The sequence below is a fragment of the Bison bison genome, unplaced genomic scaffold (assembly GCF_000754665.1).
Source record: "Bison bison bison isolate TAMUID 2011002044 unplaced genomic scaffold, Bison_UMD1.0 scf7180017864309, whole genome shotgun sequence".
NCBI lineage: Eukaryota > Metazoa > Chordata > Mammalia > Artiodactyla > Bovidae > Bison > Bison bison.
Window position 1 is genome coordinate 5,496,709 of NW_011494881.1, and position 16,287 is coordinate 5,512,995.

A 16,287-nucleotide genomic window follows, 5' to 3' on the forward strand; every position below is an offset into this window, starting at 1 on the left:
GCATTCTGAAAGCGCCGATGGGAGCAGACCTCCTGGGTTCACAGCTGAGTGACCTTGAGCAAGTTGCTTAGCCTCTCTGACCTCAGTTTCCTTATCTGTGTCTGTGGAATAGGTAAGAATACCTATTTTGTAGAACTGGTGGAAGAATTCAACACATGAGCATTTAGAAAACTCTTGGAAGAGTACCTGGCACGAATGCAGCACTGTGCCGTGATGAAGATGACAGCGATGATTTTCTTCCCTTCTGCCTCCTCCCTCTGCTGCTGCTAAGTTTTGGGGGGAAGGAAGCCAGTGAATGGCGGTTCTGTTTAAATACTAAACAAAGCCCGTGGGAGGAGTAGGGGTCTTGCCTCGAGAGTTCTCATCTCCTGTCCTTGAGCATCACAGCAAGATGAAAAGAAGCAGCATCCAAGAGCACGTGCCCCGAGCTGACCCTGCCTCCTTTCTCTATGTACTCCTCTCCGGAGACCCTCACCGTGCCTTCAGATAGATTGATCTTCTTTCTGTGTTGCGGACGCAGAGGCTGAATCCAGTGTGGTAGAGTCACTTATCCAAGGCCACAGAGCCTGTGAGCTAGGAAGGCAGGATTCAGACCCAGGCCTCCTGATGCAGAGTGCATGGTCTCAGCCACTGAGCACACCTGCTTCCTCAGTGGTCACTAACCCCCACCCGGCTTGGGAGGCCTGGGGGCGGGGTGTCTCTAACCACTTCTGGTGTCCTTGCCTCAGGGTTCCGATTCGTGTCCGCGTGCTAGCCTCGCTGACGGTCATGCTGGCCATCTTCATAGTGATGACCGTGCTGGTGAAGGTGGACACCTCCTCCTGGACCCGCAGCTTCTTCACCATCACCATCATCTGCATGGCGATCCTCAGCGGCACCTCCACCATCTTCAACAGCAGCGTCTTTGGCATGACTGGCTCCTTCCCCATGAGGAATTCCCAGGCTCTGATATCAGGTGAGAACTAGGGTCCAGACAGCTGACCAGGTTGGTCTACCTGGAGATCATTTGAAGGAGCCAGAGGTGAGCATGTGGTAGCCCTTCCAGAAAAAGAAATGAGTGTTAGGTGTGTTTCCATGATCTGTTATTACAGAACAAAGCATCCCCAAGCCCAGTGACTTAGAACAATAAGAATCATTTCTTTGGCAGGCAGCAGCCATGTGGCAGCAGCCAGGATAGCTTGCCTGGGGCTGGAGGATCCACTCTCAAGGTGGCACACTCACCTGTCCGGCATGTTGATGCTGGCTGTTAGCTGGAAGCTCAGGTGGGGTTGGGGCTGGGGCCAGGGTTCCTCTCCACATGGACCTACCCACGGCCACTTGAGCTTCCCCAGGGCATGGCATCTGGATTGCAAGTGCAAGTATCCCAAGAGACCCAGGCAGAAGCACTGTGTCCTTTTATGACTTAGCCATAAAGACATTTAGAGGCACTTCCAGTATTACCATAAGCCTACCTGGATTCAAGGGGAGAAAGCACAGACCCACACACCTCAGTGGATGAGTGTGAAAGTTATACTGTAGAAGGGCAGTTGTGAGGGGAGACATAGTTGCTGCTACTTTAGGAAAATACAGTCTGCCTGCCCGGTGGGTTTCCTGAACAGCGTTCCTTTCTTTCCTTCCCTCCTCTCCCCCTTTCCCTTGTGTCCCCTTTCCTTCTTGTTTCTTTTCCTTTCCCTTATCCTTTCCCTGTTTTTCTCTCCTTTCCTCCCTTCTATTTGTCTTTTCTTCCTCTCTAATTTTGTAGAAGGCTTACTGTGCACCAAGGATTCAAGGATGAACCAGACTCAGCCTCCCGGGAGCTAATAGCCTAGTAATAAACTCTGCTGTTTCCCTGAACTTTAGCATTTTCTGGGGGGTGCTGATGTGATTTGGACCAACTCCTTTTTTTTTTTATTTTTTTTTTTTTTAAACTTTACATAATTGTATTAGTTTTGCCAAATATCAAAATGAATCTGCCACAGGTATACATGTGTTCCCCATCCTGAACCCTCCTCCCTCCTCCCTCCCTATACCATCCCTCTGGGTCGTCCCAGTGCTCTAGCCCCAAGCATCCAGTATCGTGCATCGAACCTGGACTGGCATCTCGTTTCATACATGATATTCTACATGTTTTAATGCCATTCTCCCAAATCTTCCCACCCTCTCCCTCTCCCACAGATGGACCGACTCCTTTAACTGAATGTTGATGCTAACCTGAGCCTGTTGCCTAGAGCTTAGCAGTTCTGTTCTCTCACCCAAATGTCTTGACAAGGTAAAAAGGAGCTGGGTCAGAATCAGTGCTTTTCCAGGAGACCACTGTCCCTTAAAGCAAGACTAGGGGCTCAGCTGCTCTGTTCAGTGTCCCTGCATGTCTGTCTTTTGTGAAGGGAGTGCTGTAAACATTTGAGAAAGTGAAATTGAAAGTGAAGTTGCTCAGTCATGTCCGACTCTTTGCGACCCCATAGACTGTAGCCTACCAGGCTCCTCTGTCCATGGGATTTTCCAGGCAATAGTACTGGAGTGGATTGCCATTTCCTTCTCCAGGGGATCTTCCCAAACCAGGGATTGAACCTGGGTCTCCCGCATTGTAGACAGACACTTTACCGTCTGAGCCACCAGGGAACATTTGAGAAGAATTTTGCAAAGAATCTTCTCTGTGCCCATTAATTGATAATGCCGAGCAGTATGTGATGACAAATACCTCGACAAGTGTATAACTCCACCCCATCCCCACACCAGGGCCAGACATCACTGATTGATCCGTATCTTTTCTCCTAAACTTCTAAATCCTTCTCAGCATAGCACTGGAGACACTTACCATCAACAGATTAGAGATCAAACATGAGCTCAGATGTGTTTGCCATTTTTGATAAAAGACCAGGCTTCTGGCTGTATCCTCAGAGATGCTCTCGGGCCTAAAATAAAGTAAAAGTGGACCCATTGCTAAGTTTCCTGAGTACAATCAATACACCCCTTGCAGTGCTTCAAGTAGGGCCTACCTAGGCTGAGGGAAGTGACCATTGAACTTTGGATTTAATCCCTTATGTCACCCCGGTTTCTTGTCCCCTCATCTCCCTCCATCCTGCTAGAGGATATATTTTTCAATATAACAGTCTTGCTGGCTATCTCTGCAGGAACCAGTGACCAAACACACCAATATGTTGGCGAGAGGCCTTTCAGGTTCATCTGACCACCTGCAGATCTTCCGGAGAAGGAGACTCCCGTGCATTTTGAAGGAAGTCCATTTTTGGAAAAGGGGAGTGGTCTGGCGCTCGCACTTCGGTGTTCATTACCCCGGGCCCTGAGCCTTGTCACTGTGTGCAGCCCCCAGTGCACGCCCTTCACCTGGGAGGATTTGGGGTGTCCAGATTCCCAGGGGCCCCAGCACCCCTGTCCAGCCCCCGTTGTCTTCCATCCAGAGGAGTTTATCTGTGAATTCTCTGTGTGTTGGCATCTGAGGAACAATTCATTTGTTTTGTACTGGTGTTTTTTTAAGCTCCTCATTTGCATGTATTTCCATAACTGATGAGATAAAAGTGGGGAGTCAAGAAGGATGAGCTCCCAGAGGCCTGGTTTGTTGTTGATGATAATATTGTAAATTCTCTACAAGTTGGGAAGAGAGAGAGGAAAATCAATAGGCAGTGATGTTAAAATCTCTTCCTCGGGGCAGCCGGGGAATGTCTTACCAAGTTTAACTCCGGTTCTTACAAAACACCCAGGTGGGGCTTACAGCTTCTCAGAAGTTGGCACCCTCTTTGCAAAAGGTTTACCCTGTTGTTGCTGCTTTGATGTAGGAAGGACAGAAATAGCCAAACACCTATTTGGGGATCAGAGAGGATTTATATGGCATTTCTCAGCACCAGACACTGTCCTGCTTTACATGTAATGATCCTTTTAATCTTTGTAACTTTCCTAAGAGGTGAGCTTTAACATTCCCATTTTACAGATGAGAAAATGGAGGCATAGAGAGGTTAAGTGATTTGCTGAATGTCACACAGCTAGAAGTGGCAGAGCCAAGACTGGACTGAGATGTTCTTAGTCTGTGCTCTTAATCACTATGCTAACTTTCTTTTCTTTGCCCTTCCCTCAAGTTCCAACCTCTGGCCCCACCCAGGCTAGCAGAGATCATAGAGAAAGTTGGGGAGAAAAGGGTCATGGGGTCTTCCCTGCAGGGCCACAGAGTGCTGGGCTGTGGTGTGGGTGAGGCAGTGGGCGGTCATCAAGGTGGATGAGGGCCTGACCATCACTCTTCCACCACGCTCACGCAGCAATGGGCAGAAAGGTGGTATCTGGTCAGACCCACCAAGTAATGACAACGCAGCTGGAGCCCACTTGGACCAGGTGGCTGTTTGCAGTCAGTGGCCTGCTTGCCTCCTTGAGAATCAGTGTCGTGGTCCTCTAAGGCCAGCAAATCCATCCTCACAGCCAGGCAATCCTGTATTCATAGGCCCTTACTGTGTTAACCCTATTGGACACGTCCATTTGTTCAATGTTTTTTTCCCATTCATTGATTCCATCCCACTATAGTCTCAAGGGAGGGATAGGGTAAGTATGAGCCCCACCTTTCTGGCAAATAAACAGAGGAGTAATGATCTGCTCACACATGACCATGCATAAGCTCTGACTCGTGGCCACCCACGGCTGTGATGGCTCAACAGAGAAACAAGATGCTTGCCCCGCCTCCCAGAAGTGACTGTGTGATTGTGGCAAAGAAAGGGCCCGGCATTTGTAGAAAGCCTGCTTTGTGCTGGGCCCTTTCTAAACATCATCTCATCCAGCCCTTAAAGCAGCTCTGCAAGGCGGGTGTCATTGTTTTCACTTTACAGATGAGCAGACTCTGGTCCCAAGAAGCCATGTGAGCCCCCAGGTCACAGCGAGTAAGTGGTGGAGTCAAGTGTCAGATGTACACCTGTTTGACTCCTGGACCCGTGGGTCCCCTGGGCTAGGATGTGACGTAGCACAGAAAGGGGTGGTGCCACGCGGTCACCTGGGCCACTGTCAGAGCCCTTGGCAGCACAGCACGTTCCAGGTGGTGGGGCAGTTGCACACACACGGGTGTGTGAAGCATCGTGTGTGACTGTATGGGAGCGTATGACTGTGAGTGTGTGTAATAGGGTGTGAGTGTGTGTGTGTGTGTGTGTGTGTGAGATAGCTTGTGATAGGGTATGTGTGTATGTGACAGTGTATATGTGGGTGAGTGTGCATGTATGTTCATACGTGTATGGTACACAGCTACTGTAGGGCACAGGGTGAGCTCTGTGGGCTCCTGGCTGGTTTTCCAACCCTTAAGGCGTCCCAGTTGGCCAGCCTCACTCGGGGCAGCGGGGAACCTGTGCTCGGACAGGCCAGAGCTTTTCCCCCAGGGTGATTCATGGTGGTTGGGTCCAGGGCAGGAGCCGTGCTCTCTGACACATCCAACCCCTGAATCTAAAGTTTCTGACCCCATCAGAAGGACAGTAAAGAGGGAAGGAGGATCGAGGGTCAGAGCTGAAACCAGGAAGCAGGTGAGACCTTGGAGGCCATTTGCCTCCTCAGGCAGCAGCCCCTTCATGCCCATGGGAGAGGAGCTGGGCTAGGGACACCTCCTAGAGTCAGAAAGCTCATGGCCACAGGGCCCTCCTTGTCTGCCAAGGCCTCAGGGTCCTGTGAGAACTGAAGCATCTCTCTCACCAGGGAGAACGTTAAGCCGGAGCAGAGAACGGGCAGGCCTGAGAGGCAGGGAGGATGCGCCCGCCCTGACCTTCCCCATGATGTCCCGCGCTCTCCGCAGGAGGAGCCATGGGGGGCACCCTCAGCGCTGTGGCCTCGCTGGTGGACCTCGCGGTGGCCAGTGACGTGACAGACAGCACCCTGGCCTTCTTCCTGACGGCGGACATCTTCCTGGCGCTCTGCATTGGGCTCTACCTGCTGCTGCCGCGGCTGGACTATGCCAGGTGAGGCCCACACTCGCTCCTGGCAGTGAGTCGGCTTCTTCTGGATTCGCCTCCTTGTAAGCCATTACAGAGTATTGAGTCGAGTTCCCTGTGCTGTACAGTAGGTCTTTGTTAGTTATCTATTCACATATGGTAGTGTGTGCTTGTCAGTCTCACAATTTCTCCCTCCCCTCACCTTGCCCCTCAGTAACTGCTATTTTCTACATATGTAACTCTATTTCAGTTGTGTAGGAAGTCCGTTGGTAGCCTTTTCTTAGACTCCACATAATAAGCGGTAGCATATGATCCTGTGTGGCGTCCTTCGACCTTTATCCTGTCTACCTGCACTCTTCTCTCCTCTAGGTAGAGCTCGTGTTTGGTTCCTGGTTTACTGCACATCTCCCCATTGGCGTGTGATCCCTCTGAGGGCAGAAGTCATGTGGGTTTTGTTCGTTGCTGTATGCCATGCCTCAGGCTGAGCCAGGCTCACAGTAGTTGCTCAGTACATTGGCTGTACTTGGATGTAAGTACATCCTTGGATGTAAGAAGCTGGCTTTGCATCACAACCCCAGGCAGCTGGAGTCTGCATATTTTCTGTTAGAGGGCAGGCAGTGAAAGTGGGGCCTGAGGAAGGCTAATGGCCAACAGTGGCTCCTTGGGCTCAGCCCTTCTGTTGTTCCTGTCTGCACTCAGCCCAGCCTGCTGGGGCCTCTCATTTGAAGCTCATACATCTACTCCTCCTTGAGGTAGGGCTGTGACTTACCCCAGTCATTCCCACTCTCACATGAGAAAACCAGGCTCAAAGAGGTTAAATTACTTGCCTGAGTCCTGCAGCCCTTTGGCAGCAGAATTAGGATTTGAGCCCAACTCCAAAACTGATTTTAGTCCCTATCTCTTGAGGCCCCTCTCTGCTCTGCAAGACCACTTTTCTTGCCTTAGTCTCTCTTGCTTTCTCTCTCTCCTTCCTCCTTTTTCTTTCTTGCTTCTTACATCTCTTTAAAAAAACAACCCATGGCTTTTTATTCTTTTCAGTGCATTTTCACATCCATTGTCATATTTGATATAGGAATGGCAGGAGTTATTTTCCCCATTTCAGAGGTGATGAGATGGAGACAGAGAAGGCCAGGCGATTGGCCTGTGGTCCCATGGCACACAAGCCAGCGGAGCTGGGGAGCACACAGGTCCTGGCTCTGCCGGGTCCACAGGAACCTATTTGGTATCGGGGCACTGAGCTAAGCAGTTCATTTTTTCACTCAGGCTGTATGACCACCTAGCACAGTTGTTTTCATATTTTCCCATGTTTCCAATGAGGAACTGAGGCTTTAGAGAATCAACCAACATCCCCAGGTGGCTCACCTTGTGAGCTGTAGGCAGGGATTGGAGCCCGGAGCTATTTCTGGACTGCATTCTTTCCACTGCTTCATGCTGCATCCCTGGCTTGTGACTGCAAGGTCCTTCCTCCCCACTCATTCCTCCTGCCCCTGTGAGACTCACCTGCCTTCATTAGAACCCTGACTCTGCCAGGGGCCGGTTTCTCCCTCCAGTTAGAGGATTGTTAGAACTTCAGCTGGCCCAGTGGCCGCAGGATAAAAGGGGATGGAGTCATGACGCCATGTACCATAGGTGACTTCAAATCCATGAGTCTGCCCCTCCCCTCTCTGACCCTTCAGGGTTGTCATAAAAAATTACCCAGTTGTATTCCATGATGATATCCCTGTGATTCCTGGGGTCCGGCTGGCTTACTGTCCCCCAGCACCCCATATATTAATACTGCCTTGCACCTTGTTGGTCCTGATTAAGTTATTTGAGTCAGTGAACAGAAGGCAGGAGGCTCCCCCTCTCCTTCTGCTATTTCCTGTGTCCTGTTTCAGGGAACCTCGAATGTGCTGTTTCCACTGGGGTGGCCAGCCTTCTTTGTTTGCCTGGGACTGAAGGGGTCCTAAGGACCAGGGACTTTCAGTGCTAAAACCAGGACAGTCTCGGGCAAAACAGGACAGGTGGTCACCCTTGTTTTCAGAGTCACTTAAGCAAGCCAAAATGCCTTCCAGCTGAGCACATGAGACAGCATACTCAGGACTCTGCCAGCCGTGAAGCTTCTATTTCTTTGCTGATTAACACTTCGGTCAAGACTTTTGGGTTACAGAAACTCATCTGAGGATGGAGCTTTAGAGCAGTGCCCCAGGGCTGCTCAGACTAAATTTTACTTGAAAGGAGTCCTAGGTTGCTACAGGTTGCTGCACCCAGTGGGGCTGGGCCACACTGCCCCATCACACTCAGGAGGAACTGAGCCTCACACAGTGTTGGAGTCTGCTGACCGCCTCGGGGGCAGTTAGATCTGGAAGAACTTATGGGGAAGAGCTTCAACCAGAGGAACTTGGTGGGGAGCTTCCTTAGAGTCAACCAAGGCAAGGACTTGACACTGAGTAGAAGGGGAAGTAAGAATAGCCCTTTCCCTAAATAGTGATTGGGAAACAAGACAGGGTTCAAGGCCAAAGTGCCCAGCTCAATATCACATGGAAGAGTGATTCTGGAGAGGAACCCGCCCACTGACTTGCTTGTTGACAATACGTAGCCCTTAGGATAGGAGGGCTGGCAGGGATCTCAGAAGCTTATAGCCACAGAACCCTCCATTTTATAGAGGAGGAAACTGAGGCCCCAAGACACCTCAGTCACAGACTTGGCCTCAGGTCACACAGGGAGGCGGAAGTAGGGCTGAAACCAGAACCCAACTATCACCAACCTTCTGTTCTCCCCAGCCTCACCCAAGTCTTCTGTTTGAGATATGTTAATACATATTGGGGCTTCCCTGGTGACTCAGATGGTAGAGTATCCACCTGCAATTCAGGAGACCTGGGTTCGATCCCTGGGTTGGGAAGATCCCCTGGAGGAGGGCATGGCGACCCACTCCAGTATTCTTGCCTGGAAGATCCCCATGGACAGAAGAGCCTGGCCGCCTACAGTCCTTGGGCTCACAAAGAGTTGGACACAAATGAGCAACTAAGCACAGCACAGCACGTGGTAATACAGTCAGCTTGTATCTCCTGGTTTTTAGGCACCTGAGGCCCAGAGAGGTTGAGTGACTCAGGCAATGCAGCAGGGCAAAGGGACAGCAACGCAAAGAGAGCTTAGCCTTTTCTACTCTGGTCAGAGTAGAAGAAATTGAAAAAAATGTTCATGTTCAGTGTTGAGAATAGGGGGGAAAATATACTTTTATAGGCTTATCAGTTCTTTCAACAATTTTGTTTTGAAGGGTTATTCCCTGCCTGGAGATTTAGCTGGGAACAGCCATACATGTTCTTGCCCCAGGGAACTGTCTTCACTTCAAGGAGACAGATGATAAACCAGTAAACCAACACAATGATTATAAACTGTGGTCAGTTTTTTCTAAAGAAACGGGTGCTCTCATGGAGATTGAAGGGTAGGTTATGCTAGTTTGGATGGGTAGGTGGCACAAAGTGGAGATAAATTGGTTCTACCTATCCAGAGAGCAGGTTATCAATATCTATCAAATTTTTAAAGATTTTAAAGCAATTTTAAAAATTGCTTGTGATCCAGCAATTCTTCTAGAAATCTGCTCTACTGAAATTCTATACAAAGATTTATGTATAGGGATATTCATTGTACTGTTGTTTATAGTAGAGAAAACTAGAGCTAACCAACATGTCCAGCATTAGGGGAACAGTTAAACTGTATATACACGCAGTGAATACTCAGTGGCAACACAGCATGGAGGCAGAAGCGCCTGTCCCTTGTGAAAGGATGGCCACAGGATACTGTCCTTTAGCAAGAGTGTGCATGCATTTATGTGTAATAGTTATGCATCTATTTAGGCAATTATAATATATTTATATTATGTCATTTATACTATTGCAGAAAGTTTTACAATACATAAAACTTTAGTCCCACTTTTGCTTAAGAAACTTCACTCTGTATTATTTGGGTTCGTTTCATCAAGCATGTGTGACTTCTATAATTTAAGATTTTAAGCTATTTTATATTTGAAAAATAAATACTACTTCAGCTCCACCTCTCCCCACCCTATAACCAAGCAAAAATGAGTGAGTGAAGACTAGAGCCCAGGCTCATCGTGAAGGGTCAGTACTGGCTTCCTTTGTCCCCACTCATGACATGACCAGCACCACAGAACAACGGACTGGAGCCCAGCCTTTCAGGCAGCACCAGGGCAGGAAGCCTGGGGACTCTGCAGGCCTCCCTCCAGCCACCCCGCAGCACATGTGTCATCTGAGGGCATCCTGGGGCTTGGGCTCTACGCGTTGGACCACCTTGTCCCTGGAAATCCCAAGTGATTTCCTTCTTTCTAGGCCCTTCTTTCTAGGGCCTTCTTTCTAGGCCCTCTGACCACCAGCTTCTCCCCTGCAGGTACTACATGAAACCTGTCTGGCCAACCGTGTTTTCTGGTGAAGAGCAGCTGCCCCAGGACTCCCCCAGTCCCACTTCGGTGGCCCCAGGATCCAGCGACCCCCAGACGCCACCCCTTGGCCCCATCCTGAAGAAGACCACTGGCCTGGGCTTCTGCATCATCTATCTCTTCTTTATCACCAGCCTCATCTTCCCCGCCATCTGCACTAACATTGAATCCCTCAGCAAGGGCTCGGGCTCGCCGTGGAGCACCAAGTTCTTCGTCCCCCTCACCACCTTCCTCCTGTACAACTTTGCCGACCTGTGTGGCCGGCAGGTCACGGCCTGGATCCAGGTGCCCGGGCCCAGAAGCAAGGCGCTGCCCGGGCTCGCGCTCCTCCGGACCTGCTTTGTCCCCCTCTTCGTGTTCTGCAACTACCAGCCCCGTGGCCACCTGCACACGGTGCTCTTCCAGTCTGACGTGTACCCGGTGCTTTTCACCTCACTGCTGGGGCTCAGCAACGGCTACCTCAGCACTCTGGCTCTCATCTACGGGCCCAAGATCGTGCCCCGGGAGCTGGCCGAGGCCACTGGGGTGGTGATGACCTTTTACATGGGCCTGGGCCTGGTGCTTGGCTCCGCCTGCTCTGCCCTGCTTGTGCACCTCATCTAGGAAGGACGATGACCGGACTTCAGTGCTGCATGGCGCCTGGGAGCTTCAGCAAGATGGGCAGGAAGTGCCAGAAGGGCCCAGGTGGCGAGCAGGAAGGGCTGGAATTGGTCTCTGCAGAGCCCAGCACACACCCGGGCCTGGTTGCTCCCAGGGATCTGGGACCGGTGCCATTCCCAGGCCAGGCAGACATTCCAGACACTTCAACAGACGTCCTGAGACGTTTCAGGACCAAAGACACCTGAATAAGACACAGTTACCAGTTACACAGTCAGAAAACTCCTTGCCAGTGGGCGCATTCTGCCTGTCATTATTCCCTCTTGGGAACTGTGTTGCCAGTATTTGGCTCTGAGTTGTTAGAGGGCGAGTGCCAAGGCTGTCTCCAGTCACTTTGCCTTCTCCCAGCCTTGCTCCTTCCAGCTGATGGCAAGATGTGAGACTCCTTAGCTCTCCTACCCAGGGGAAGTCCCCCTGGGATGGCCAGTCCTCAGGCCCAGGACCCGAGCCTGTGCAAACCCCACTTTCCACTAACCAGACCGCAACCCTGGGAAGGCAGGCCTTCCAGGAGCCCTTCATTCCCTGGACGTGGGCTCCAGAGGGCCTCCCTGTGTACACGGGACCAAGCATGTCAGGCCTGGATTTCAAACAGGGATCCTTCAAGTGGTCTGTGGCCTGGGTCAGGACAGGGTTACATCCGTGTTTACAGAATGTCAAGGCCATTGGTTCAGGGGCCTAATAAATACCTGGGTATTTAATGAAAGCCTTATTGATGGCTGTTTTAGGGTCTTGGCAGGAAACAGCATACTCAAATTGAGTAATTTAAGAATATTTGAAGAGTGGATATAGGAACCCTAAGGGGTTATGTGCATTATATCCCAGAAGTAGTAAGGTGGTCTTTTCCAGGCCTGAGGAGAGGGGCACGTCCAGCCTGCTGTAGCCCACAGGATGTGTGTCCCCTCCCTGCCATCCCTCTACAGCCGAGAATCAGGCGGAGAACAGAGCGTGGATGGAGGGGCAGGTGTCCAGGGGGAGCCACCGGCCCCTTCACTTGCATAAGTGGTTTATTATGAGCATCCGTAGAGCTCTGAAGCTTTGTCAACAGAATTAGATGTTCCTTTGTCCTGGCTTGTTCTGAGTACTTATGTGTTTTGAAGCTGTTGTTTCCAAAGGCAATGCTCATGTTCTGAGGCCCCCACATGCTCCCCTGACATGAGTAATAATTTGTATTTTTTCAGGTTCCTTGAAGGCTCCCACAAGGCTGTTCCTTGGGGGAGCAGGCTGACGTGGGAATTAGAGAAAGGGACTAGATCAAGCAGGAGTTCTTTCTCAAGAATCATCCTGGAAACACAGAGCTTACCCCCAAGAAGTGGCAACCCTGAGAGACATAAAGCAAGGAGCCCCTGCTCTGAAGAGTGCCAGATCTGAGATGTCCTGCAGACAGCTGATTAAACCGGGAAGCAGCCAGTAATCCACCCAATGGCAGCAGATTATGTTCCCCACCGACTCAGGCTAGTGCACCCTCCTTTTCTTTCACCAGAGATTGAAAAGGACACCCTTGAAAGGTTTTCTGAAACCTGACACTTGAAAAAAAATTTTTTTTTAATTAAAAAAATAAATTATCCCATCTCCCCTCATCTTGCAGGAAGCTGAAATCTCCCCCTTGGTTTTTTTCACTGCCTTCGGTGCTGTTGATCCTTTTGGGCATCTGTCTGGCAGGTGGCTCATCTCAACCTCAGGTATCTTATAAATGGGCAGCATGTCTGTGTGAAGGTAAAACTGCAGTCTCTGAGCTCCGGGGTGGGGACTACCTGGAGCTAACAGAGGAGGAGTGGGGGTCTCTCATGCTCTGTTGAAGAGGGGTAGCTTTCCTCTGGTAGTAAGATGATTTGAAATTAGCGTGAAGTGAGAGGGGGAGGAGGGTGGCCAGCCGTGTCGGTGCAGCGCTGCGGGAACTGAGATGATGGACTCTCAGTGCCAGCGCCAGCGCCAGCTCCGCCGCTAGAGGAAGGGCCGGCTGCTCGGCTGGTGGGAAGAGTATTCAGGCTTTTTTCCACTCTTCTTTGTTGCTCACTTTAGTGGGCATTTTGCAAAGGATCATTTCTTCTCAGGGAGGGAGGAAGGAGAATAAAAACACATCTCCAAGTAGAGGGGCAGACCGTGGAGTTCAGGCACTCTTGTCCCCGTGTTACTGTTAACAGCTGCTCGTGGGGCTTGGCTGCTCTGGGTCTCAAGTCTCATGTGACCCTAGCAGGCTTGTGGAACTAGCTCACATGTTCTGGGTGTGAACAAAACTTGCTAAAGAGAAGGATTTTTCCGTGAAAGAGGTGGAGAGGGATCCCCGAGACATTGCCTTTGTCTAATAGTTCTCTCATTCAATCCCAAGTGGCAGTTTTTAGTGCATGCCCTTGTGTATTTCCAGACATTGTCATTTTCCTCCTTTCATTCAAAACAGAAAGCCAAAGGCAGCCAAACTACTGACTGTTTAACTAGTGGGTGACCAGTTCCTGCACCCATGAGGCCATGAGAAGGCTTGAATCAGGGGTAGATTTTATTAACAAAGACCCTCATTCTGCTGTCTTCAGCCCAGTACTGCCAAGGAGATTTGGGGCCTTCTAATTAGCTTGGACGTGACATGAGTTGGGATGGAGGGGTCACTTCAGGACCTCAGCTTCTGAGACTGTGGAATGCTTTAACAGAGAACACCAACTAAAAGAGGGAAGGCCAAAAGTCAGTTGAAAGAAGGTTTTATTCCACTGGAGGTTAAATTTAAATAAAAGATGTTTATCTTTAAAAAAAAAAAAACTGTATCACAGTTCTTTTACAATGTTATGTTAACTGCTACTGTACAGCAAAGTGATTCGGGTGTACGTACATATATTTAGAATATTCTTTTCCATTATGGTTTATCATAGAATATTTTTAATTAATTATTTATTTATTTTTGGCCATGCTGGGTCTCTGTTGCTGTGCAGGGTTTCTCTAGTTGCGGTGAGCAGGGGGCTACTCTCTAGCTGTAGTGCCAAGCTTCTCACTGCAGTGGCTTCTGTTGTGGAACGTGGGCTCTAGGGCGGGGGCTTCAGTGATTGGGGCACGTAGGCTCAGTAGTTGTGGTTCCCAGGCTCCAGAGCACAGGCTCGATAGTTGTGGCCCATGAGCTTGGTTTGAAGCCTGATACCCTCGACTATCTAGGGTATTGAATATAGTTCTCTGTACTGCACAGTCGGACTTTGTTGTTTACGCATTCTTACAAAAGCTTAGGTCTGCTAACCCCAACTTCCCACTCCGTTCTTCCCCAACTGCTTCCCCCTTGGCAACCACAGATCTGTTCTCTGTCTGTGTTTCTGTTTCGTAGATGGGCTCATTTGTGTCACATTTTAGATTCCACATATAACTAATCCACATATAACTATCTCTTTCTCTTTCTGACTTACCTCACTTTGTGTGATTATCTCGAGTTGCATTCATGTTGCTACAAATGGCATTATTTCGTTCTTTTTATGGCCGAGTAGTGTTCCATCGTACATGTATGCCACATGCTCTTTACGCGGACGCTTAGGTTGTTTCTGTATCTTGGCTCTTGTGACTAGTGCTGCTGGGAGCATAAGGGTGTGTGTTTCTTTTCGGCTTATAGTTTTGCCTGGGTGTATGCCCAGGAGTGGGATGCTGGATCATATGGTAATTCTATTTTTAGTTTTCTGAGGAACTTCTATACTGTTTTCCACAGTGGCTGCACCAGCTTACATTCCTACCAGCAGTGTAGGCGCATTCTCCTTTCTCCACATCCTCTCCAGCATTTATTCTTTGTAGACTTTGTAACGATGGCCATCCTGACTGGTGTGAGGCATTGTAGTTTTCATTTTCATTTCTCTATTAGTGATGTTGAGCATCTTTTCATGTGCCCATTAAGCCCATGCTTATCTTAATCCCATGTTGCATTCTGAGTGAAAGTATGTAGTTTCTACTTTACCAGCATCACTTCCTTGGTGGCAACTTGGCCAGTGCCGGTCATGCCTGGGGCTCAAGTCAACTGCTGCCCTCCACCTGTCAGCCAGGGTCAGCCCAGTTTCCAATCCAGCTTTGACCTCAGCAGGATCCACTAGGAATTTCAGCCCACTAGCCGGTGGAGACAGGGACTAGCCATCTGGTCACAGACCTCTCCTTGAAACTCAAAGGAGACCCAGGGTCTTGGTCAGCCTTTCTATCAGCTGCCCAGACTTCTGGCTCATTGCTCCCTGTGCCAAAGCTTTACCTACATTATTCCCCCATCTGTAGATGAAGACAGTGAGGCTCAGAGAGGTTAAGTAACTTACCCAAGATCACTCAGCTACTAAGTGCCCAAGACAAGAAACCCAGTTCTTCCTAAACTCAGAGGTCCTCACCCAGCCTGCCCTCATGCTTCCATGTTGAACCTCCACTTTCTCCTTGGTTCTGTTGCCCCTGTTTCTTTGTCTTAGATTACTGAAGTGTTGTTCCGAGTAGCTCTGTTGCCCAGAACCCTGGCCTAGTTGATCTGACTAGTACAGCTGACCAGAACCCCTGCTGGACTGATGACTTGTGGATCCAGGCCTGAGGCCACATCAGGCTCACCACTCTGACCAAGCTGTGCCGGGCATGGGCTCTTGGGCTGCTTCCAGGTCTGCTCTGTCCAGTCCATTTCAATCCCCAGCCCCTGCCCTCCTGGTCCCACGCCCCCACCTCCCCCACACCAGCCCCAGCTGCTGAGGTCACCCCAGCATGGCTGCTGCTGGACCCATCTTTGGACCCAGGGTGGTAGGACACAGGGCAGCTGGGGGTCGGGAAGCTTGCGCCCAGCTCCCCCAGGCACTGGCTGTGTGAGTCACGAAGCCACCGAGTCAGTTTCCTCATCTGTAAAGGGGGGTGACAAGTCCAGGAGTTGAGACTACCTGCTGTGCCAGTGAACCTCCACGCACACCCGGGCATGCCCACTCCCCAGCCCACACAAGCAGGGCGACCCAAAGGGCACAACTCACACCCTCCGCTCCCACCCAGGATCTGGCCACACAGGAAGAACACAGGCAGCATCAGCCTCAGAGGATGAACTCAACTTCAGGCTGCTGTGGACTTGACCTCAAAGGAGAGCAATGAAGACGGCTGTGCCCTCTGCCCCATGAGACTCCAGCCAGCTGACCCTTCGCACTCCACTGAGAACAGTTCCTGCCTTCAACTTCAAGTTAAAGGGTACCCAGGGTCTGCAGCTCGGGATGGAGGGGTGACTCGTAGGCTTCTGGTGCCCAGCAGATGCTGGAATCCTGGTTCTGCCACCTGCTAGCTGGGTTGCTTTGGCCCGGTCTTGCAGATACTTTTCATATCTAAAGTGAGAAGCCTTTCAGGGCTATTGGAGGGTTAAAT

General features: G+C 50.3%; 1 protein-coding gene across 2 annotated transcripts in view; it reads left to right on the forward strand.

Annotated features, from left to right (window-relative positions):
* SLC29A3 (solute carrier family 29 (equilibrative nucleoside transporter), member 3) overlaps positions 1–13,719 on the forward strand; it is a 46,951-nt gene extending 33,232 nt beyond the window's left edge. Inside the window, exons 2-5 of one of the 2 annotated variants that reach the window (XM_010852235.1) lie at positions 729–955; positions 4,803–4,853; positions 5,747–5,909; positions 10,269–13,719. In XM_010852235.1, coding sequence (XP_010850537.1) covers positions 729–955; positions 4,803–4,853; positions 5,747–5,909; positions 10,269–10,920 — 1,093 coding nt within the window. In that variant the 3' untranslated portion in view covers positions 10,921–13,719. The remainder of the gene's footprint in view (positions 1–728; positions 956–4,802; positions 4,854–5,746; positions 5,910–10,268) is intronic. The other variant, XM_010852234.1, reaches the window with a different exon arrangement.
* The last annotated feature ends 2,568 nt before the right edge of the window (positions 13,720–16,287 follow it).